This window comes from Entelurus aequoreus, linkage group LG08 (assembly GCF_033978785.1).
Source record: "Entelurus aequoreus isolate RoL-2023_Sb linkage group LG08, RoL_Eaeq_v1.1, whole genome shotgun sequence".
Classification (NCBI taxonomy): Eukaryota; Metazoa; Chordata; class Actinopteri; order Syngnathiformes; family Syngnathidae; genus Entelurus; species Entelurus aequoreus.
This window is the reverse complement of record NC_084738.1, coordinates 82,644,640-82,671,324: the sequence shown is the minus strand read 5'-3', so window position 1 is coordinate 82,671,324 and position 26,685 is coordinate 82,644,640. Positions and strand designations below refer to the sequence as shown.

Sequence of the window (26,685 nt, the reverse complement as noted above, 5' to 3'; positions counted from 1 at the left end):
ATTATAATAACATATTGTTTCATTTATTGTATTTCTAATGCTTAAAAAACGTTTGACTCTTTAATAAATATATATTTTAGTGTATTTATGTTGTTTCATTGGGGTGTATTTTACAGTATTCATTTAAAGTTTTGAATTACATTTTTGCATAATTTCTTAAAATTGTTTAATTGCTTGGTTTCGGTGCAGCTTTTTATCTTTTACATTTTATTTCTAGGTTTTTAAATCACTTTTATGAATATTATTCATACTCAAATTATATTTTTGGATCAATGCAAATATTTTTTTGTGCAGCTTCTTAATTTGTAGTCCTCACATATCCTTTATGTACAATTATATCTATTTTATACCAACATAAATGATTTTAAATGTATAAAAACAGTTGATTGAAAACACTATGGTGTATTTTGCACTTCATACTGTAGAATAGATTGTAATGCTCGAAAAACGTTTTTATTCTAAAATTAAATGTAATGTTGTTGTTTTTGTGCAATAAGCATTTATTTTATGCACTATAATGTCAATGCAAATGTGACATATTTTTTCAAAAACAGGTGTACAGATGCACTTTTTAAAATGTTGTTATTCGAAATGTTACTTTATTTTTAAATGATTTTTAAATATCTAGGTGTTGTTTCATTAATTTATTATTTTCGATTAATTGTAATTAAAGATCTATTGTGATCAATGATTTAATCAAAGTGTTTAAAGCTTTTCATCTCACCAATGCTTTTGTAATTAAATATATATATTTGTGAATTTTACGGTAAAAAAAAACCTTAATCGCCACAATTTTACTGTCAAGTTTACGGCGTTTTTTACACCGAATTAAAACAATAGCACTTTTTATTTTGACGACTGAGCTGTTAGATTTATTTTACTGTAAGTCGTGTTTACAGTAAATTATTTCAAATCATTTTAACTTTTATTCTTTCTGTGTGCAACTTTATTGACACTTTTTGTATTTTGTCCAGCAGCAAACAAGATGATTAACATGTCATATACATGTGTTTATTCAACATTTCTTTATAGATTAAAAATGTATTTTTAGTTTCAAAAAGTTAAAGAATTAAAAACAAGAAAAAAATAGATGAGTTTTGATTTATTCAGGAAATATTTTTTGCAAATATTTGTTTATTCCTCTGGTGTCGTCTGCGCGAGTGGCACAACGGCTGTAGGGTCTTCATCTGCAACAGAAAAAAACAACATGATGACATCATTGATGATGACGATGCAATAGAAAAAAAACGACACGATGACATCATTGATGATGATGCAACAGAAAAACAACAACATGATGACATCATTGATAATGATGCAACAGAAAAAAACAATACTATGACATCAGTGGTGATGATGCAACATAAAACTATGATGACATCATTGATGATGAAGCAACAGAAAAAAACAATATTATGCCATCATTGATGATGATGCAACATAAAAAACACATGATGACATCATTGATGATGATGCAACAGGAAAAATAACATGATGACATCATTGATGATGATGATGCAACAGAAAACAACGACACAATGACATCATTGATGATGATCCAACAGAAAAACAACATGATGACATCATTGATAATGATGCAACAGAAAAAACAATACTATGACATCATTGGTGATGATGCAACATAAAACTATGATAAAATCATTGATGATGAAGCAACAGAAAAAAAAACAATATTATGACATCATTGATGATGATGCAACATAAAAAACACTTGATGACATCATTGATGATGATCCACCCATCCATCAATTTTCTACCGCTTATTCCCTTTGGGGTCGCGGGGGGCGCTGGAGCCTATCTCAGCTACAATCGGGCGGAAGGCGGGGTACACCCTGGACAAGTCGCCACTTCATCGCAGGGCCAACACAGATAGACAGACAACATTCACACACTAGGGCCAATTTAGTGTTGCCAATCAACCTATCCCCAGGTGCATGTCTTTGGAGGTGGGAGGAAGCTGGATGATGATGCAACATAAAAACATTATGACATCATTGATGATGATGCAACAGAAAAACAACAACACGATGACATCATTGATGATGATGCAACAGGAAAAACAACATGATGACATCATTGATGATGATGCAACAGAAAAAATAACATGATGACATCATTGATGATAAAGCAACAGAAAAAAACAATATTATGACATCATTAATGATGATGCAACATAAAAACATTGATTACATCATTGACGATGCAACATAAAACAATATGATGACATCATTGATGATGATGCAACAGAAAAACGACAGGATGACATCATTGATGATGATGCAACAGAAAAACAAAATGATGACATCATTGATGATGATGCAACATAAACAACAATATGGTGACATCATTGATGATGATGCAACATAAAATAATATGATGACATCATTGATGATGATACAAAAGAAAAAACATTATTATCACATCATTGATGATGATGCAACATAAAACAACATGGTGACATCATTGATGATGCAACATAAAAACCACATGATGACATCATTGACGATGATGCAAGAGAAAAAACAATATGATGACATCATTGATGATGATGCAACAGAAAAAACCCACATGATGACATCATTAACAATGATGCAACAGAAAAAACAATATGATGACATCATTGAGGATGATGCAACAGAAAAAACATTATAACATCATTGATGATGATGCAACATAAAAACAACATGGTGACATCATTGATGATGCAACATAAAAACAACATGATGACATCATTGATGATGATGCAGCAGAAAAAAACATGATTACATCATTGATGATGATGCAACAGAAAAAAACGACATGACGACATCATTGACGATGCAACAGAAAAACCAACATGACGACATCATTAACGATGATGCAACAGAAAAAAAACTAAATGATGACATCATTGATGATGATGCAACGTTAAAACAGCATGATGACATCATTGAGGATGATGCAACAAAAACAATATGATGACATCATTGATGATGCAACATAAAAAACAATATTATGACATAATTGATGATGCAACATAAAAACAGTATGATGACATCATTGATAATGATGCAACAAAAAACAATATGATGACATAATTGAACATGACGCAACAGAAAAAAACAATATTATGACATCATTGATGATGCAACATAAAAACAACAAGATGACATCATTGATGATGATGCAACATAAAAATAACATGATGACATCATTGATGAACATGAATATGATGCAACAGGAAAAAAACAGCACGATGACATCATTGATGAACATGAATACGACCTTTGGCCTGGCAGTACTCCTGGCACTCGGCCTTGCTGTAGAACTTGTTCCCGTTGAGCTGGCAGAAGCCGGCCTTGTAGGGGAAGCACACGCCCAGGTTGGAGTCGAAGGACCAGGTGAGCGGCTGACCTGTGCACGCCTCTACCGCCAGGGGGAGCCGGCACACGGCTGTGGGGGAGGGCACAGTGATGACGTCACAGCAGTGCGTGTGTGTGTGTGTGTGGGGGGGGGGGTAAAAAGAAGAGAAGCGGTGCTCACCGGCGACACGACATCTCTGCAGGCACTCCTTCTCCGTCTTGAAGTTGTTGTCATTGCCAAGGCAACCACCGTACTTGAAGGGCTGGCAGGTCAGCGAGGAAGAGTTGTAGAAGAACCTCTGGTGGATCCCGAAACACGGACCTGTCTCCGCCTTCAGCTGGCACGACTCTGCCGGGGGGAGCAGGGAGGGGGGGCAAGGGAGCAAGGGATGGAGCGAGGAGAGAAATGAAGGAGCGAGGAAGCGAGGAGATAAAGCAAGGGAGCGAGGGAGGGAGCCAGGGAGCGAGGAGAGGAAGTGGGGGACCAAGGAGAGGAAGCAAGGGAGTGAGGAAGCGAGGAGATAAAGCAAGGGAGAAAGGGAAAGAGGGAGTGAGGGAGCAAGGAAGCGAGGGAGCAAGGAGAGGAAATGAGTGAGCGAGGTAAGGTGACTAAGAGACTTGTTGGACCTGGTGTGGTCTCCTACCAGAATCATTGAAGGTCAGAAGGTCAGAACCAGAACCATCCATGTCTGCCAGATCCATCACTGTTGCCACCTGTCTCCTGAACCTCTGTGATATCAAGTTGATATCACTATGTGATGTTGTATCGCATTGACATCACTCTGTCACACACCCAGTGATATCGTATCGCATTGATATCCCTATGTCAAACACCCAGCGATATCGTATCACATTGATATCACTATGTCACACCCAGTGATATCGTATCACATTAATAGCACTATGTCACACACCCAGTGATGTTGTATCACATTGATATCACTATGTCAAACACTCAATGATATCGTATCAAATTGATATCACTATGTCACACACCCAGTGATATCGTATCACATTGATATCACTATGTCACCCAGTGATACCGTATCGCAGTAATATCACTCTGTCACACACTCAGTGATGTCGCATCACATTGATATCACTATGTCACACACCCAGTGCTGTCGTATCGCATCGATATCAGTATGTCACACACCCAGCGATGTCGCATCGCATAGATATCACTATGTAACACCCCCAGTGATACCGTATCGCATTAATATCACTCTGTCACACACTCAGTGATGTCGTATCACATTGATATCACTATGTCACACACCCAGTGCTGTCGTATCGCATTGATATCAGTATGTCACACACCCAGCGATGTCGCATCGCATAGATATCACTATGTAACACGCCCAGTGATACCGTATCGCATTAATATCACTCTGTCACACACTCAGTGATGTCGTATCACATTGATATCACTATGTCACACACCCAGTGCTGTCGTATCGCATTGTTATCAGTATGTCACACACCCAGCGATGTCGTATCGCATTAATATCACTATGTCACACCCAGTGATGTCGTATCGCATTGATATCATTATGTCACAAACACAGTGATGTCGTATCGCATTGATATCACTATGACACACAACCCAGTGATATTGTATTGCATTAATATCCCTATGTCACACACCCAGCGATGTCGTATCGCATTGATATCACTATGTAGCACACCTAGTGATGTTGTATCGCATTAATATCACTATGTAACACACCCAGTAATATTGTATCACATTAATATCACTCTGTCACACACTCAGTGATGTCGTATCACATTGATATCACTATGTCACACACCCAGTGCTGTCGTATCGCATTGATATCATTATGTCACAAACACAGTGATGTCGTATCGCATTGATATCACTATGACACACAACCCAGGGATATCGTATTGCATTAATATCCCTATGTCACACACCAAGTGATGTTGTATCGCATTAATATCACTATATCAAACACCCAATGATATCATATCGAATTGATATCAGTATGTCACACACCTAGTGATATCGTATTGCATTGATATCACTATGTCACACACCCATTGATATCGTATTGAATTGATATTACTATGTCACACACTCAGTAATATCGTATCACATTGATATCACTATGTCAAACACCCAGTGATGTCATATCGCATTGATATCACTTTGTCACACCCGGTGATATCGTATCGCATTAATATCACTATGTCACACACTCAATGATGTTGTATCGCATGGATATCACTATGTCAAACACCCAATGATATCGTATCGTATTAATATCACTATGTCACACACTCAAGGATGTTGTATCGCATGGATATCACTATGTCAAACACCCAATGATATCGTATCGAATTGATATCACTATGTCACACACCCAGTGATGTCGTATTGCATTGATATCACTATGTCAAACACCCAATGATATCATATCGCATTGATATAAATGTGTGTGTGTGAATGGGTGAATGTGGAAATAGTGTCAAAGCGCTTTGAGTTCCTTAAAAAGGTAGAAAAGCGCTATACAAGTACAACCCAACCCATGTCACTGTCACACACCCAGTGATGTTGTATCGCATAGATATCTCTATGTCACGCACCCAGTGATATCATATCGCATTGATATCACGATGTAACACAGAGCCAATGATGTCGTATCGCATTGATATCTCTATGTCACACACCCGGTGATATTGTATCGCATTAATATCACATGAGAAGCGGGGGCGCTGTATCGGCACACCCTCAGGGCTGCTTCAGGTGATATTTGTAACGTTTGAGCAGGAAATGATTGATTAAAAAGTGCAAGAAGTGAAGCACCTGAAGCTGAAGATCCAGGTCAAAGGCCACCTCTTCCAGGTCCTCACCTGGAGTGCAGTCACCTGCGGCAGGTCAAAGGTCAACAAGTTACGCAACACTTTCAAAGTCTGCACACATGAGAGAAATAGACCAATAATAGCACAATATTAAAGTGAAATGTTACTAAAAATAGATTTGTTTACAATTATCCTTCAATGATGACATTTTAATACAACAAAATAAAACATTGATTTGTTTTAAAGCCATCACAGTTATTTCATAAAATAAACTACAGCTTTCTTTGATTCTGAAGTCGTCTGTAAAATATTACATTCAAAGTCAAATAAAAACCTAATAGATAAAACCGATGAAGACCATATTCAATGTTCAAACATAAGGGTCACCAGGACACCCTAGTCTGCAGTTCCATGATCGACTTTGTGGTTGGGTCATCGGATTTGTGGTCTCATGTTTTGGACTCTCAGGTAAAGAGAGGGGCGGAGCTTCCTATCTTTAAGAAGAGGAACCGCAGGGTGTGTTCCAACTATCGTGGGATCACACTCCTAAGCCTTCCGGGTAAGGTCTATTCAGGTGTACTGGAGAGGAGGCTACGCCGGGTAGTTGAGACCTCGGATTTAGATGGAGCAGCGTGGTTTTCGTCCTGGTCGTGGAACTGTGGACCATCTCTATACTCTCGGCAGGGTCCTTGAGGGTGCATGGGAGTTTGCTCAACCAGTCTACATGTGCTTTGTGGACTTGGAGAAGGCATTCGACCGTGTCCCTCTGGAAGTCCTGTGGGGAGTGCTCAGAGAGTATGGGGTATCGGACTGTCTCATTGTGACGGTCCGCTCCCTGTACGATCAGTGTCAGACCTTGGTACGCATTGCCGGCAGTAAGTCGGTTGGACTCCGCCGTTACATTTTAGCCTCCTGAAATGTTAATTTTTAACTCAAGTAACAAAATAAAATACTTTAATGTTTACCTCTAACAATAAAATTAATAAAATGCTTACTTCAATAAAATAAAATAACAAAAAAAATAAAAATAAAACAAAATAGCAGAATAAAGCAATGTGAAGAAAATAGATGAAATGTTCATGTTTACTTCATTAATAAAATAGAATAAAATACAATAGAATAAAAATAAATTGTGATTTAATTTTAAGTTAATGTTTAACTTCAAAGACAAAATCAGATGATAATGTTTAAGTGAAATTACAAAATAAAATGTTCACGTATAAGTCAAATAACAAAATAGAATAAAATGTTGACCTCAAATAATGAAATAAAATGTTATTATTTATCTCAAATTCTTTATTTTTTTATTTTTATTTTGACCCTAAATATTAAAATAAATTAAAAAAAAGTTAATATTTACCTTAAAATAATACTATACAATGTTAATGTCAGCTTCAAATAATAAAACAATGTGTTAATATTAATCTCGAATAATTGAAAATGTTTTAATGTTGACCCTTAAAATAGTCAAATTAAATATTAATATTTACCTCAAATAATGCACCAAAATATTATTATTTATCTCAAATAATGTAATTGTTTTTTATTTTGACCCTAAATATTATAATTAAATAAAAATGTTTATGTTTACCTTAAAATAATACTATAAAATATTAATGTGAACCTCAAATAATAAAATTAAATGTTAATATTCATCTCGAATAATTGAAACAATGTTAATGTTGACCCTTAAAATCGTAAAATGAAATGTTAATATTTACCTCAAATAATTTATATATTTTTTATTTTGACCCTAAATATTAAAATAAAATAAAAATATTAATGTTTACCTTAAAATAATACTATACAATGTTAATGTGAACCTCAAATAATCAAATTAAATGTTAATATTCATCTCTAATAATTGAAACAATGTTAATGTTGACCCTTAAAATCGTAAAATGAAATGTTAATATTTACCTCAAATAATTTATATATTTTTTATTTTGACCCTAAATATTAAAATAAAATAAAAATATTAATTTTTACCTTAAAATAATACTATACAATGTTAATGTGAACCTCAAATAATCAAATTAAATGTTAATATTCATCTCTAATAATTGAAACAATGTTAATGTTGACCCTTAAAATCGAAAAATTAAATGTTAATATTTACCTCAAATAATACACCAAAATATTATTATTTATCTCAAAGAAATTTTTTATTTTTTTACTTTGACCCTAAATATTAAAATAAAATAAAAATATTAATGTTTACCTTAAAATAATACTATAGAATGTTAATGTGAACCTCAAATAATAAAATAAAATGTTAATATTTATCTTAAATAATAAAATAAAATGCTAATGTTTACCTTAAATAATAATTGAAATAACATGTTAAAGTTGACCTCAAATAATAAAATAAAATGTTAATATTTATCTTAAATAGTAAAATAAAATATTACTGTTGACCTTAAATAATAAATGAAATAGCATGTTAATGTTTAATGGAAAAATATGTTTTTTATACTTGAGTTTAAAATGTTTTTTCTAATCGTCTTTTTAAATAATAATAATTCATGTTGTTGCATTGACATAACATTGACACACGTCCCACTTTCCAGTCTAAATCAAGTATGCTGACTGCAGTGCGGAAGGCTGCCCCCTGGTGGCATTACATGGCATAACTATGGGGGCAAAAACTATTCAGACAACTTTAACTGAAATATATAACTTTAGCATATAAGGTTTCACACTAAAGCCAAGATAAATCAATAGAAAAAAAAAGGATATATTTTTGTCATTTGACAACTTTAATATTTATTTTTCCAATTTTCCAAACTAAAATAATGTGATAGTGACCGAATATTTTTTTTAATGTTAACTTTAAAATCATTATTTAGTTATTTTTATAGTATTATTATTATCATTATTATTATTACATATTATTATTATTATTATTGCATATTATATTATTATTATTACATATTATTATTATTACATATTATATTATTATTACTACATATTATTATTACATATTATTATTACATGTTATATTATGATTACATATTGTATTATTATTATTATTATTATTACTACAGGGGCAGCACGGTGGTAGAGGGGTTAGTTCGTCTGCCTCACAATACGAAGGTCCTGGGTTCGATGCTGCGTTCGGGATCTTTCTGTGTGGAGTTTGCATGTTCTCCCCGTGACTGCGTGGGTTCCCTCGGGGTACTCCGGCTTCCTACCATCCCCCAAAAACATGCACCTGGGGATAGGTTGATTGGCAACACTAAATGGTCCCTAGTGTGTGAATGTGAGTGTGAATGTTGTCTGTCTATCTGTGTTGGCCCTACGATGAGCTGGAGACTTGTCCAGGGTGTACCCCGCCTTCCGTCCGAATGCAGCTGAGGTAAGCTCCAGCACCCCCGGGACCCCAAACGGGACAAGCATGGATGGACTACATATTATTATTATTACATATTATATTATTATTATTGCATATTATTATTACAAGTTATTATGATGATTACATATTGTATTATTATTATTACATATTATTATGATAACATATTATTTTGGTATTACATATTATCATTATTACATTCTATATTATTATTACATATTATATTATTATTACATATTATTATTATGATTAAATATTATTGTATTATTATTACTTATGATTATATATGACATACTATTTTATTATTACATATCATTATATATTATATTATTATTATTACATATTATTATTATTACATATTATCATAATTACATATTATATTATTATTACATATGATCATTATTATTATTACATATTATTTTATTATTAATACATATTATTATTATTATTACATATTATTATTGTTATTACATATCGTTATTACATATTATTTATTATTATTAAAATCATTATTACATATTATTGTATTATTATTACATATTATTATTAGTATTATTATTATTATTGTTTGTACTGACATAACAATGACATTAACTTACCTGTCTAAGTCTTCCAGTGTTTATCCACAAGTGTGAAACATTGCCCCCTGTTGGCCCACAATTTTCCACACTAAATTAATTTGCGATAAGGACAACATATATTTTTTCAATGTTTAGTTATTTAAAAAAAAAAAAAGTATTGTTTGGATTATTAGCATGTTTTGCATTGACATAACCTTAACATATTAAAAGTATTATATGTCCATTACGTTAAGAAACATTGCCCCCTGTTGGCAATATATGGTATAACTAATAAAAAACAACAAATAAATAATAAGATAAAATATTAATGTTGACCTTAAATAATAAATGAAATAACATGTTAATGTTTACCTCAAATAATAAAGTAAAATGTTAATATTTATCTAAAATAATAAAATAAAATATTAATGTTCACCTTATATAATAAATGAAATAAAATGTTAATGTTTACCTCAAATGATAAAATAAAATGTTAATATGTATCTTAAATAATAAAATACAATGTAAATGTCTACCTCAAATAATAAAATAAAATGTTAATATTTATCTTAAATATTAAAATAAAATATTAAGGTTGACCTTAAATAATAAATGAAATAACATGTTAATGTTTACCGCACATAATAAAATAATATGTTAATATGTATCTTAAATAATAAAATAAAATTATAATGTTGACCTTAAATAATAAATGAAATAATATGTTAATGTTTACCTCAAATAATAAAATAAGATGTTAATATGTATCCTAAATAATAAAATAAAATGTTAATGTTGACCTTAAATAATAAATGAAATAACATGTTAATGTTTGCTTAAAATAATCAAATAAAATGTTAATATTTATCTTAAATAATAAAATAAAATGTTAATGTTGACCTTAAATAATAAATGAAAAAACATGTTAATGTTTATCCCAAATAATAAAATAAAATGTTAATATTTATCCTAAATAATCAAATAAAATATTACTGTTGACGTTAAATAATAAATGAAATAACATGTTAATGTTTACCTCAAATAATAAAATAAAATTAAATGTTAATATTTATTTTAAATAATAAAATCAAATATTACTGTTGACCTTAAATAATAAAAGAAATAACATGTTAATGTTTACCTCAAACAATAAAATAAAATGTTAATATTTATCTTAAATAATGAAATAAAATGTTAATGTTTACCTTAAATAATAAATGAAATAACATGTTAATGTTTACCTCAAATAATAAAATAAAATGTTAATATGTATCTTAAATAATATAATAAAAATGTAATGTTTACCTCAAATAATAAAATAAAATGTTAATATTTATCTTAAAACGTTAATGTTTACCTCAAAAAACAAAACAAAAAGTTAATAGAAATATACAAATGACATATTAATGATTAGAAAGCAAGTATTCCCAGCTAAACACTGACAGAAACATGAAGGCTCTCTACTTGCTGGGCAAAGTATTTTTGAGGTGCTACTTTGCGTGAAATAAATGCTTGAAGAACATACAGTATGACTCCATCGTGACAAAAGTCTGACCTTTGTTGCTTCTAATGATGAGGTTGTCATCACTCATGCCCTGCTCTCTGACCAGCGTCTTGAAGTCCTCCATCACCGTGTCCCTCACGTCCAAGCTTCTACCTGAGGACCACCGACAACTTGTGTCACTCCAGGTGTGTGTTGTAACCCTTGCAGGTGTGTGTTTTATCCCTCCCAGGTGTGTGTTGTAACCCTTGCAGGTGTGTGTTGTAACCCTTCCAGGTGTGTGTTTTATCCCTCCCAGGTGTGTGTTGTAACCCTTGCAGGTGTGTGTTGTAACCCTTGCAGATGTGTGTTTTATCCCTTCCAGGTGTGTGTTGTAACCTTTGCAGGTGTGTGTTGTAACCCTTCCAGGTGTGTGTTGTAACCCTTGCAGGTGTGTGTTTTATCCCTCCCAGGTGTGTGTTGTAACCCTTGCAGGTGTGTGTTGTAACCCTTCCAGGTGTATGTTTTATCCCTTCCAGGTGTGTGTTTTAACCCTTCCAGGTGTATGTTTTAACCCTTCCAGGTGTGTGTTGTAACCCTTCCAGGTGTATGTTTTAACCCTTCCAGGTGTGTGTTTTAACCCTTCCAGGTGTGTGTTGTAACCCTTCCAGGTGTGTTTTATCCCTTCCAGGTGTGTGTTTTAACCCTTCTAGGTGTGTGTTTTAACCCTTCCATGTGTGTGTTTTATACCTTCCAGGTGTGTTGTAACCCTTCCAGGTGTGTGCTTTATCCCTTCCAAGTGTGTGTTGTAACCCTTCCAGGTGTGTGTTTTAACCCTTCCAGGTGTGTGTTGTAACCCTTCTAGGTGTGTGTTTTATCCCTTCCAGGTGTGTGTTGTAACCCTTGCAGGTGTGTGTTTTATCCCTCCCAGGTGTGTGTTGTAACCCTTCCAGGTGTGTGTTTTATCCCTTCCAGGTGTGTGTTTTAACCCTTACAGGTGTGTGTTTTAACCCTTCCAGGTGTGAGTTGTAACCCTTCTAGGTGTGTGTTTTATTCCTTCCAGGTGTGTGTTGTAACCCTTCCAGGTGTGTGTTTTATCCCTTCCAGGTGTGTGTTGTAACCCTTCCAGGTGTGTGTTTTAACCCTTCCAGGTGTGTGTTTTATCCCTTCCAAGTGTGTGTTGTAACCCTTCCAGGTGTGTGTTTTATCCATTTCAAGTGTGTGTTGTAACCCTTCCAGGTGTGTGTTTTATCCCTTCCAGGTGTGTGTTTTATCCCTTCCAGGTGTGTGTTGTAACCCTTCCAGGTGTGTGTTTTATCCCTTCCAGGTGTGTGTTTTAACCCTTCCAGGTGTGTGTTGTAACCCTTCCAGGTGTGTTTGATCCCTTCCAGGTGTGTGTTTTAACCCTTCCAGGTGTGTGTTTTAACCCTTCCAGGTGTGTGTTTTAACCCTTCCAGGTGTGTTGTATACCTTCCAGGTGTGTTGTAACCCTTCCAGGTGTGTGCTTTATCCCTTCCAAGTGTGTGTTGTAACCCTTCCAGGTGTGTTTCATCCCTTCCAGGTGTGTGTTTTAACCCTTCCAGGTGTGTGTTGTAACCCTTCCAGGTGTGTGTTTTATCCCTTCCAGGTGTGTGTTTTATGCCTTCCAGGTGTGTGTTGTAACCCTTCCAGGTGTGTGTTTTAACCCTTCCAGGTGTGTGTTGTAACCCTTCCAAGTGTGTTTGATCCCTTCCAGGTGTGTGTTTTAACCCTTCCAGGTGTGTTTTTTAACCCTTCCAGGTGTGTTTTATACCTTCCAGGTGTGTTGTAACCCTTCCAGGTGTGTGCTTTATCCCTTCCAAGTGTGTGTTGTAACCCTTCCAGGTGTGTGTTTTATCCCTTCCAGGTGTGTGTTTTAACCCTTCCAGGTGTGTGTTTTATACCTTCCAGGTGTGTTGTAACCCTTCCAGGTGTGTGCTTTATCCCTTCCAAGTGTGTGTTGTAACCCTTCCAGGTGTGTGTTTTATCCCTTCCAGGTGTGTGTTTTAAACCTTCCAGGTGTGTGTTTTAACCCTTCCAGGTGTGTGTTGTAACCCTTCTAGGTGTGTGTTTCATCCCTTCCAGGTGTGTGTTGTAACCCTTCCAGGTGTGTGTTTTATCCCTTCCAGGTGTGTGTTGTAACCCTTCCAGGTGTGTGTTTTAACCCTTCCAGGTGTGTGTTTTATCCCTTCCAGGTGTATGTTGTAACCCTTCCAGGTGTGTGTTTTATCCCTTTCAAGTGTGTGTTGTAACCCTTCCAGGTGTGTGTTTTATCCCTTCCAGGTGTATGTTTTATCCCTTCCAAGTGTGTGTTGTAACCCTTCCAGGTGTGTGTTTTAACCCTTCCAGGTGTGTGTTTTATCCCTCCCAGGTGTGTGTTTTAACCCTTCCAGGTGTGTGTTGTAACCCTTGCAGGTGTGTGTTTTAACCCTTCCAGGTGTGTGTTGTAACCCTTCCAGGTGTGTGTTTTAACCCTTCCAGGTGTGTGTTTTATCCCTTCCAGGTGTATGTTGTAACCCTTCCAGGTGTGTGTTTTATCCCTTTCAAGTGTGTGTTGTAACCCTTCCAGGTGTGTGTTTTATCCCTTCCAGGTGTGTGTTTTAACCCTTCCAGGTGTGTGTTTTATCCCTTTCAAGTGTGTGTTTTAACCCTTCCAGGTGTGTGTTTTAACCCTTCCAGGTGTGTGTTTTATCCCTTCCAGGTGTTTGTTTTATCCCTTCCAGGTGTGTGTTTTAACCCTTCCAGGTGTGTGTTGTAACCCTTCCAGGTGTGTGTTGTAACCCTTCCAGGTGTGTGTTGTAACCCTTCAAGGTGTGTGTTTTAACCCTTCAAGGTGTGTGTTTTAACCCTTCCAGGTGTGTGTTGTAACCCTTCCAGGTGTGTGTATTAACCCTTCCAGGTGTGTGTTGTAACCCTTCCAGGTGTGTGTTGTAACCCTTCCACGCACTGTAGAGCTTGACTGAGGTGCTGCTGTGGCCCGCCGGCTTCTCCTTGACCGTCATCACGATGGCGTACTCCTCATAGTTGGTGTGGACCACGTAGGCGTCCACGTCTGCGTCCCACTCTGGAAGGCCAGCAGGTTCTTCAAAGTTGGCAAAAGTCGTCTTTGATGACGCTGACAAACTTACTTGCGACATAATAGTTGAAGCGTCCCGGTGTGGCTGTCAGATTATACTCTCCACTGCTCTCCATGCAGACCCCTCGCCTGCACGCACACACACACACACACACACACACACACGCACACACACACACACACACACACACACACACACACAAAGGGCAATAATGGAAAAATATATTTTTTATACTTGAGTTTAAAATGTTTTTTCTAATCGTCTTTTTAAATAATAATTCATGTTGTTGCATTGACATAACAATAATACAATGACACACGTCCCACTTTCCAGTCTAATTCAAGTATGCTGACTGCAGTGCGGAAGGCTGCCTCCTGGTGGCATTACATGGCATAACTATGGAGGCAAAAACTATTCAGACAACTTTAACTGAAATATATAACTTTAGCATACCTGTATAAGGTTTCACACTAAAGCCAAGATAAATCAATTTTAAAAAAAGGATATCTTTTTCTCATTTGACAACTTTAATATTTTTCCTTTTTCCAATTTTCCAAACTAAAATAATGTGATAGTGAACAAATAATTATTTATAATGTTAAGTTTAAAATCATTAATATTTATTTATTTTTATAGTATTATTATTATCATGATTATTATTACACATTATTATTATTATTATTGCATATTATATTATTATTATTACATATTATTATTATTATTATTACATATTATTATTACATATTATATTATTAGTATTACATATTATTATTACATGTTATATTATTATTACATGTTATTATTATGATTACATATTGTAATTGTATTATTATTATTATCATTACATATTATTATTATTATTACATATCATATTATATTATTACATGTTAAATTATTATTATAACATATTATTTTGGTATTAAATATTATCATTTTGACATATTATATTATTATTACATATTATTATTACATATTATTGTTATGATTAAATATTATTGTACTATTATTACTTATTATTACAGATGACATATTATTTTATTATTACATATCATTATATATTATATTATTATTATTAAATATTATTATTATTACATATTATATTAATACATATTATTATTATTATTATTATTGTTATATATTATTATTTTTATTAGATATTATTATTATTACATATTATTTTATTATTACATATGATCATAATTACATATTATAATTGTTATTACATATTATTATTGTTATTACATATAATTATTACATATACTTATTGTTATTATGTATCATTACTACATATTATTTATTATTATTACATATTAATATTATTATTACATATTATTGTATTATTATTATTATTATTATTATTATTATTATTATTATTATCATTATTATTATTATTGTTTGCACTGACATAACAATGACATTAACTTACCTGTCTAAGTCTTCCAGTGTTTATCCACTAGTGTGAAACATTGCCCCCTGTTGGCCCACAATTTTCCACACTAAAATAATTTGCGATAAGGACAACATATATTTTTTCAATGTTTAGTTTAAAAAAAACAACAGTTTTTTAAATGTATTGTTTGGATTATTAGCTTGTTTTGCATTGACATAACCTTAACATATTAAAAGTATTATATGTCCACTACGTTGAGAAACATTGCCCCCTGTTGGCAATATATGGTATAACTAATAAAAAACAACAGTAGCTTCAACTTAAATATATAACTTTAGCATATAAAGTTTCACACTAAAAATGCATCCGGAAAGTATTCACAGGGCTTTAATTTTCCCACATTTTGTTATGTTATGTTATTCCAAAATGGAATGAATTCATTTTTATCCTCAAAATTCTACACCCCATAATGACAATGTGAAAAGGTGTGTATTGAAAAAGGTTTTGATCTTTTTCTTTTTTTTTTAGTTTAAATACATTTGCAAAATAAAAATTAAAACTTTTCACATTGTGACTTTGGCATGTTGTCTGTAGAATTTTGAGGACACAAATGATTTTTTTTCCCATTTTGGAATAAGGCTGTGACATAAAATGCGGGAAAAGTGAAAAGCTGTGAATACTTTCAATGTGCATTGTGGCTCAATATAAAAATAAGTAAGGTATTTTTAAAAGTGAAAAACGTGTAGATACTTTTATTTTGACAACAAAAACAACAATAATATATATTTTCCAATTTTTCCAAATGAAAATAATTGTATTTTGTGTTTTAAAAATATATCTATATATAATACATATTTTTAAGGGACAAGCGGTAGAAATGGATGGATGGATGATTCTTCTATGTTGTGTGTATTTTCAGTGAGAAACATTGCCCCCTGCTGGCAGTACCTGGTATAACTAATAAAAAACAACATTAGGACAACGTCAACTTAAATCTATAACTTTAGCAAATAAAGGTTCACACTAAAGCTTAGACAGATTAATACAAAATACATAAAGACAATTTTATTTCCTTATTTGACAACAATAAAAACAATTTTTTTTCTAAATTTTCCAATATACAATAATTTACGATAATACCAAAATATTTTTCTTCGGTTTCTTTTTTTATACGTTTATCCTTATTTAAGTTCAATTGAACCCTAGCTATATCAAAATAAAGATACATTTTTAAAAAAATCACTAAAAATCACTACTAAAAAAATACAATAACATATTTGAGGATTTTTTTCCAACTAAAATAATTTGGGATAAAGAAAAAATATACATTTTTTAAATGTTTAGTTAAAAGGTTTTCAGTTTTTAATTAAAAAAATATTATCATTGTTTGCATTGACATTACCAAGACATATTTAAAGAGGAACTGCACTTTTTTTTTTGGAATTGTGTCTGTGATTAACAATCCTTATGTAAGACAAGAACATTCTTAATTTTTTATGCATTCTAACTCGTAAATAAACCTTAGCAAGAGTCAGCAAACAATGGAGCTAAGGGAGTCGCTCTAGTCCGCCTATGAATCGCTCTAAAAACCTCCATCAAGGTTTTATACACACACTGTAAGTATGTATGTAGTATCTAATAACATTCATAATAACATGTAATACTTACACATTTTCATCATTTTAGGCGTACAGACGCATCACAGCGTTCGCTAATCCCTTCAACAACATCACTGACAACAACTCACAAGACAACAAACATAATACAGCCATCACTTACTGTACAATGTCTGCTCTCACTGTGATAAAGACTGATGGGATGTTTATATCCTCCCCTTTACATGAGGAACGACTCAAACATCCCGCGAAGAAAAAAGGGAAGTGGAGAACGAAGCGTCTATTCGTGTCTTTCTGGGCATCTCCGGGTCTAAGTTGGATGTCAACGTTGACCAACTTGTGGGTTTATGTCCACAACCTTCTACTATCCAGGTGAGAGGCATGATTTATCATCTAAAATTGACTTTCACCAACTCAGAGGCCATGCAGCAGCTCAATATGTCAACATAGTAGCATAAGCTAGTTAGCGCTTATAATAACAATAAGGCTAATACTTGGTTCATGTTCAGGTGACGACATGTAAATTGAGCATTGTTGGTGGTTATTTATTGGGTTTTATGGCCAGAAAGCTCCCATTGGCTCCATTGTAAGCGGACTTTTATGTAAGAGTTAAAATGCATTAAAAGATAAAAAATGATGGGCAAAATTCCAAAATAAGTGCAGATCCCCTTCTATTTTGTGTCCACTTTGGTGCAAAACATTGCCCCCTGTTGGAAACACATGGTAAAACTAATAAAACAAGACTATATTTGGGCGAGTTCAACTTGAAATATTTAAGTTTAGCAAACAAGATGGTGGCAAGCAAACAGGTGAGTGTTTGTGTGCGCTAAACCACTCACTTGAGTTTAGTTCGAGTCATTTGCAGTTTGCCCTCGCTGGCGCCTCTCTGCAACACCAGCTTGCCGATCGCCGCGTCGCTCCTGTGGCGGTGAATGTGAGGGCACGTGGTCGCCTCGGCAACATCGTGCCACGTCCCCAAAAACTGGCGTGAAAAAATGAGGTGGTGTCACACGTCACATTTGACTCGCAGATTTATAAAAACAAAACGAAATATTACAAATAATACACTTTTCTGTATCATCAAAAATATTGATCTTGTTGAACAATTCAATGCAATATTTAGCAAGACTAGAAAAGTCCAGAGGAAAATGTTGACGGGTCTGCCATCTGTCCCGGCATATTTCTAAAATGTTGCCAAGTATCCAAATCCATAATTTTGGGGTTGAAACATACCACATGAGCTAAAAAGCGAGCATAAAAAGTTAGCATGCTAATATATAAGACCTTAGCATAATTCTAAGATGGCCACAAGTATCAAAATCTATGATTTTTAAGTATAAACAAACAAAAATAGCTAAAAAAAGCTAGCATAAAAAATTTGCATGCTAATAAAAGAGACGTTAGCATACTTCTTAGATGGCGGCAAGCATCAAATTCCGTGATTTTTAGGTTTAAACACACAACTTTAGCAAAAAAGCGAGCATAAAACGTTAGCATGCTAATATAAAAGACCTTAGCATAATTCTAAGATGGCCACAAGTATCAAAAGCTATGATTTTTAGGTATAAACAAACAAAAATTGCTAAAAAAGATAGCATAAAACATTAGCATGCTAATATAAGAGACGTTAGCATACTTCCGAGGTGGCGCCAAGCATCAAATTCTGTGATTTTTAGGTTTAAACACACAACTTTAGCAAAAAAGTGAGCATAAAACGTTAGCATGCTAATATAAAAGACGTTAGCATAATTCTAAGATGGCCACAAGTATCAAAATCTATTATTTTTAAGTATAAACAAACAAAAATAGCTAAAAAAAGCTAGCATAAAAAATTAGTATGCTAATATAAGAGACGTTAGCATACTTCCGAGATGGCGCCAAGCATCCAATTCCGTGATTTCGAGGTTTAATCACACAAATTTAGCAAAAAAGCGAGCATAAAACGTTAACATGCAAACGTTAGCGTGCTAATATAAGAAAATTAGCAAAAAAAGGTTAGCATACTTGCATGACAGAGTTAAGGATCCCAAACCATGATTTTTAGGTTTGAACAAACCAAATTTGCTAACGAGCTAGTATAAAACATTAGCATGCTAATATAAGAGACAAGATGGCGCCAAGTATCAAAAATCATGATTTTTAGGTTTAAACTCACAAATTTAGCTAAAAAGCAAGCATTAAACGTTAACATGCAAATGTTAGCGTGCTAATATTAGAAAATTAGCAAAAAATGTTAGCATGCACATGCTATCAGTTAATGCACGTTAACTATTAGCATACTTGCATGACAGCATTGAGGATCCCAAACCATGATTTGTAGGTTTAAACAAAGAAAAGTAGCTAACGAGCTAGTATAAAACGTTGGCTTGCTAATATAAAATACATTAGCATAATTCTAAGATGGCCCCAAGTATCAAAATATATAATTTTTAGGTATAATCAGAATCAGAATCAGAAGTACTTTATTAATCCCCGATGGGAAATTAAGATAAACAAAGAAAAATAGCTAAAAAAAAAAGCTAGCATAAAACATTAGCATGCTAATATAAGATACGTTAGTTAGCATACTCGGGCTAAGCATCAAAGTCCATGATTTTTAGGTTTAAACACACACATTTAGCTAAAAAGCGAGCATAAAACGTTAACATACCAACATTAGCGTGCTAATATAAGAAAATTAGCAAAAAACGGGGCACAATTGAGAATCCCAAACCATGATTTTTAGGTTTAAACAAGCAAAATTTGCTAACGAGCTAGTATAAAACATTAGCCTGCTAATATAAGAGACAAGAGCATAATTCCAAGATGGCGCCAAGTATCAAAAATCACGATTTTTAGGTTTAAACTCACAAATTTAGCTAAAAAGCGAGCATAAAACGTTAACATACCAACGTTAGCGTGCTAATATAAGAAAATTAGCAAAAAACGTGGCACAATTGAGAATCCCAAACCATGATTTTTAGGTTTAAACAAGCAAAATTTGCTAACGAGCTAGTATAAAACATTAGCCTGCTAATATAAGAGACAAGAGCATAATTCCAAGATGGCGCCAATTATCAAAATTCCATGATTTTTAGGTTTAAACACACACATTTAGCCAAAAAGCGTCAGCATGCTAATATTAAAAAATTTGCAAAAAACGGGGCATTGGGTAAGACGCAACTGCATGACTGCTGTGGCACCAGTATCGCCCCCTTGTGGTGGAAAATGATAACAGTCATAACTTCCTTCCACATGCTCCGATCTTGCTGACATTTTTGATGTTGGGTCGGGGCATTGGGTAAGACACAACCGCGTGACTGCTTTGGCGCCAGTATCGCCCCCTTTTGGTGGAATATAATAAACTTCCTTCCACCTGATCCGCGTGAGCACCCCGGGCGCAAGGGGGTCCGAGGGACTTCCCAACGCATCCCAGATAGGCGGTGACTTGATGGCGAAGACTAAGTTCATTGAGTTCTTTAAATTGCAACAATTCTTTCCTCGGAATGTTTCGGCCAACTTGAAGTGTTTTGTCAAGGGACAAGAAACAAGATTTATACATTTTCAGAAAGTGCTTTTTCTGTTTTTGGCTGAAATGAAACAAAGAAAACAATCTGAGGTTGTCATTATTTTTTAGGTTATCATGCCAGGATTTTACCAGTCTGGCCCACTTGGGAATAGGTTTTCCTCCATGTGGCCCCGAGGCTAAAATGAGTTTGACACCCCTGATCTAGACCCAAGCTACCTTTGTCAGAAATACAATATTTATTTTTGCTTTTTAGTGCAGTTTTTGTCGTTATCATGTTCCTGCTATATTGTAATTTTTTAACGATATTCTACAGAATCCTAATAACCCTGGTCAACTTTGAGACCTACTAGCTTAAAGCTGTCTGTCACTTCCAGCTAAAAGGGACCCAATGAAAGATTCACTTGAAGTACTCACTCTAGTCAGATCAAAGTTCTCCTGCGTGGGGTACAAAGGTTCTACGGCCAAGGGAAGGCCCTGGATGGTCCAGGTCCATCCCAGGACCAGCAGAGGAACCAGAACCAAAGCTTTCTGCATGCTCTCAGGCTTCCAGTAGTGTGCTCGTCTCTTCGAGGACTGATGCTGGTAAAGATCAACACCCCAGGAGGCATTGACCCGTGTTCTATGTGCAAGAAAACAAACACACGAAAGAGCAAAGTTCTGACTCTCGGAGCGTTGGTGGTCTGACAACGGACTTCAATCAATATGTTGTCATTAATGAGTAGCGAATGCGTGGGTTTACCTTCAAGTAGCCCGGCTTTCGTTTATGGCTGTTGTGAAAGGTCAAATGACGCTAATAATACATCATGTTTATATTCATAAACATGTACTATTTGAAGCCCGGAAAAGGGTGGAGTGCCATCTCCGGCTTGCGGAAGAGATCTTGCTCCATGTGGAGGAATTCAAGTACCTCAGAGTCTTGTTCATGAGTAAGGGAAGAGTGGATCATGAGATCGACAAACGGATCGGTGCGGCGTCTTCAGTAATGCGGATGCTGTATCGATCCGTTGTGGTGAAAAAGGAGCTGAGCCGGAAGGCAAAGCTCTCAATTTCCTGATCGATCTACGTTCCCATCCTCAACTATGGTCATGAGTTTTGGGTTATGGGACAAGATCACGGGTACAAGCGGCCGGAACTCATTTCAGCCGCTTGTACCCGCCCTTTCCCTTAGAGATAGGGTGAGAAGCTCAGTCATCCGGGGAGATCTTGCCCCATGTGGAGGAGTTCAAGTACCTCGGAGTCTTGTTCACGAGTGAGGGAAGAGTGGATCATGAGATCGACAAACGGATCGTTGCGGCGTCTTCAGTAATGCGGATGCTGTATCGATCCGTTGTGGTGAAAAAGGAGCTGAGCCGCAAGGCAAAGCTCTCAATTTCCTGATCGATCTACGTTCCCATCCTCAACTATGGTCATGAGTTTTGGGTTAAGGGACAAGATCACGGGTACAAGCGGCCGGAACTCATTTCAGCCGCTTGTACCCACCCTTTCCCTTAGAGATAGGGTGAGAAGCTCAGTCATCCGGGGAGATCTTGCCCCATGTGGAGGAGTTCAAGTACCTCGGAGTCTTGTTCACGAGTGAGGGAAGAGTGGATCATGAGATCGACAAACGGATCGTTGCGGCGTCTTCAGTAATGCGGATGCTGTATCGATCCGTTGTGGTGAAAAAGGAGCTGAGCCGGAAGGCAAAGCTCTCAATTTCCTGATCGATCTATGTTTCCATCTTCAACTATGGTCATGAGTTTTGGGTTATGGGACAAGATCACGGGCACAAGCGGCCGAAACTCATTTCAGCCGCTTGTACCCGAGCTGTCCCTAAGAGATAGGGTGAGAAGCTCTGTCATCCGGGGAGATATTGCCCCATGTGGAGGAGCACAAGTACCTTGGAGTCTTGTTCAGGAGTGAGGGAAGAGTGGACCGTGAGATCGACAAACAGATCGGTGCGGCGTCTTCAGTAATGCGGACGCTGTATCGATCCGTTGTGGTGAAGAAGGAGCTGAGCCGGAAGGCAAAGCTCTCAATTTACCGGTCGATCTACATTCCCATCCCCACCTATCTATGGTCATGAGCTTTGGGTTACGACCGAAAGGACAAGATCACGGGTACAAGCAGCCGAAATGAGTTTCGGTCGCTTTTCCTCTCCCTCTCTGTTTCTCCCTGCTTGCTGTCTTGTCTTGTCCTGTCCATCCAAGGGTTCTCATTGTATCCCATTGGGTTGAGTTTTTTCTTGCCCTGATGTGGGATCTGAGCCGAGGATGTCGTTGTGGCTTGTGCAGTGTCACGGACCAGGCGCATGCCAATGCGCATTCCTCAGTAAGCCGCGGAGCGCACCTCGGGACACGCCCACGGCCGCTCATCCCCGCACGCGTCACTCCTGCTGCAGCCAGCAGCTGCAATCAATCATCGGCACTCAACGCACCTGACGCTAATGAGAGGTCCTGCCTTCAAAATCCTGCTCAACCTGCTATCCGTATCGTATGTCATTGTGAACGTCTCCTGCGTGGTGGGTTCTCCTGGGACCGACAGAACTCTCGTGAGACTGAGATACAGGTTTGGACCAGTCTTTATTTATATTTTTTATAATGTTCAGGGCTGTGTCGCCAGCGGCCTCCGTGTCTTCTCCTGCTTGCTCGTGTGGGGTTTTCTCTGCTCTCATCAGCGCGCTCCCCTCATGGCCTCGGACGCTGCTGATAAAGGCGACAGGTGAATAGATAATTATCCCCAGCTGGGCAATCTACTCACCTGTCAGCTGGGCTTCGAAGCCGGGCCATACACACTCCATTCCCGCAGGAAGCGCGCCGACCACGGCCCCCTCCACAGTCATGTACGGTAAGCCACGTCTAGTTCTATGCAACCTTGCTCTTTGCTCTCCGGGTTTTCTTCCCCGTGTTTGATTGGTGCCGTGTCTTCCTTGTCGCCCTCCCAGCAGTCTGCCTTCTCGTCTTCTCCTGTGATTCCCTGTTGTTCCCCTCTGGTTCTCTGGTTGACCCTTTTGGATTCTCGACCTCCCGCTTGGACACGGACCTTGACGCCTCTCTCTCTAGCCCCCGGACCACTCGCACGTATCACGGACCTCCGAGCTCTGCCTTGTCCCTCCTGATCTTCAGCCTCTCGCCCAACGCTACACGGTAACACTCAACAGCTAATCCTTCATACACATAGTCCCACACCATACACCCCTTGGGTTTTGTCACACACCATTCTGTAGTTTAAGTATTATTGATTTTATATATATATATATATATATATATATATATATATATATATATATATATATATATATATATATATATATATATATATATATATATATTTATAAATATACAAACGTGTGTATATATATATATATATATATATATATATATATATATATATATATATATATATATATATATATATATATATGTATATATATATTATCATTATATATATATATATATATATATATTTATAAATATGCAAACGTGTATATATATATATATATATATATATATATATATGTATATATATATTATCATTATATATATATATAAAAATATATATATATATATATATATATTTATAAATATGCAAACGTGTATATATATATATATATATATATATATATATATATATATATATATGTATATATATATTATCATTATATATATATATATATATATTTATAAATATGCAAACGTGTATATATATATATATATATATATATATATATATATATATATGTATATATATATTATCATTATATATATATATATATATATTTATAAATATGCAAACGTGTATATATATATATATATATATATATATATATATATATATATATATATATATATATGTATATATATATATTGTCATTATATATATAATAAAACAGAGCTTCTATGCCCCCTTGTGTCTGTGCCGTCTCCCTCCTCCTGCAAACATAACATGCAGCCCTTTGAGACACTTGTGATTTATCCATCCATCCGTTTTCTACCGCTTGTCCCTATTAGGGTCGCGGGGGGTGCTGGAGGCTGCATTCGGGCGGTAGGCGGGGTACACCCTGGACAAGTCGCCACCTCATCACAGGGCCAACACAGATAGACAGACAACATTCACACTCACATTCACACACTAGGGACCATTTAGTGTTGCCAATCAACCTATCCCCAGGTGCATGTCTTTGGAGGTGGGAGGAAGCCGGAGTACCCGGAGGGAACCCACGCAGCCACGGTGAGAACATGCAAACTCCACACAGAAAGATCCCGAGCCCGGGATTGAACTCAGGACTACTCAGGACCTTCGTATTGTGAGGCACATGCACTAACCCCTGTTCCACCGTGCTGCCACTTGTGATTTAGGGCTACATAAATAAACTTTGATTGATTGATTGATTGACTGTCTGCACTTTTTAAGAGCCTCTTTCTTTGCGCTGTCCTCTGAAATTTAAACACCAGACATGGAATTGATAAGCTGGACTCTCGACTCAATTGACAGAATCTCCTCGACAAGGAAAAGAGGTTTCTGGGTAGCCTGGCTGCCCTGACGGAACTACTGGGAGAAATGGCAAGTCCTGTGCCTCTCAGTGCTGTCCTATTTGGAACCGTGATCAAAGGGCATCTGCTGTTTCGTCAAATTCGGAAGACGGTGGCGGCCGTTCAAGGAGCCCAAGGGCTGCCTGTTGCAATGGAAGGCACGGGTCGGGCTGTGGGAACACAGACTGTGGCGATTTTGAACTGAATCGTAAGTTGGATCACATCATGGAGAGGCTTACTGAAATGCAAACATCGGCACCGAGAACCGGCATGGACTATTAGAACAGACAGACTGGAAAACAACAATCCTTATCTACGATTTGACTCCCTCGCATGGCCTTGACGCTGCTCACAACAGAAGAAGGCTGTTAGAGATTAAAGGACGCACTTTGTGTCAAACTGTCAAAAACCCATCAATCAAAATGATTTATGACCTCTAAGCTCCGCCCCCTTATGCATGTCCCACCTTCTGGCTTCCGGTGTGTATGTCCCACCTTCTGGCATCAATGATTTAATTAGATATGATTTATATTTAATATAAGACAGGTCTTCGAAAGATGTGTCTATGCCATCTCTATATATTTACTATATTTATTATAAAGTGTATGTGAACTATACCAGTGCTTTTCAACCATTTTTGAGCCAAGGCACATTTTTTTCATTTGAAAAATCCTGAGGCACACCACCAGCAGAAAACATAAAAAAATGAAACTCAGCAGCCGATGTTGACAGTAAAAAGTCGTTCTCGCAATTGTCGGATATGTATTCAAACCATAACCAACCATGCATGACTAAAGCTCTTGTCTCAAAGTAGGTGTACTGTCACGTCCTGTCACATCACGCCGTGACTTCTTTTGAGTTTTTTGGTGTCTTCCTGTGTAGTGTTTTAGTTCTTGTCTTGCGTTCCTTTTTTGGTGGCTTTCCTGTTTTGTTGGTATTTTCCAGTAGCAGTTTTCTGTCTTCCTTGAGCGCTATTCCCCGCACCTACTTT

General features: G+C 35.8%; 1 protein-coding gene across 1 annotated transcript; it reads right to left on the bottom strand.

The window, feature by feature from the left end:
* Positions 1–1,086: 1,086 nt before the first annotated feature.
* Positions 1,087–21,792, bottom strand: ambp (alpha-1-microglobulin/bikunin precursor). The gene is made up of 10 exons (XM_062057452.1): positions 21,601–21,792; positions 18,518–18,660; positions 14,724–14,800; positions 14,543–14,659; positions 11,653–11,754; positions 6,190–6,251; positions 4,007–4,091; positions 3,544–3,711; positions 3,286–3,453; positions 1,087–1,187 (listed from the first exon to the last, which is right to left on the bottom strand). The coding sequence occupies exons 1-10, from the start codon at positions 21,718–21,720 to the stop codon at positions 1,135–1,137; spliced, it is 1,095 nt and encodes a 364-aa protein (XP_061913436.1). The 5' UTR covers positions 21,721–21,792; the 3' UTR covers positions 1,087–1,134.
* Positions 21,793–26,685: the final 4,893 nt, after the last annotated feature.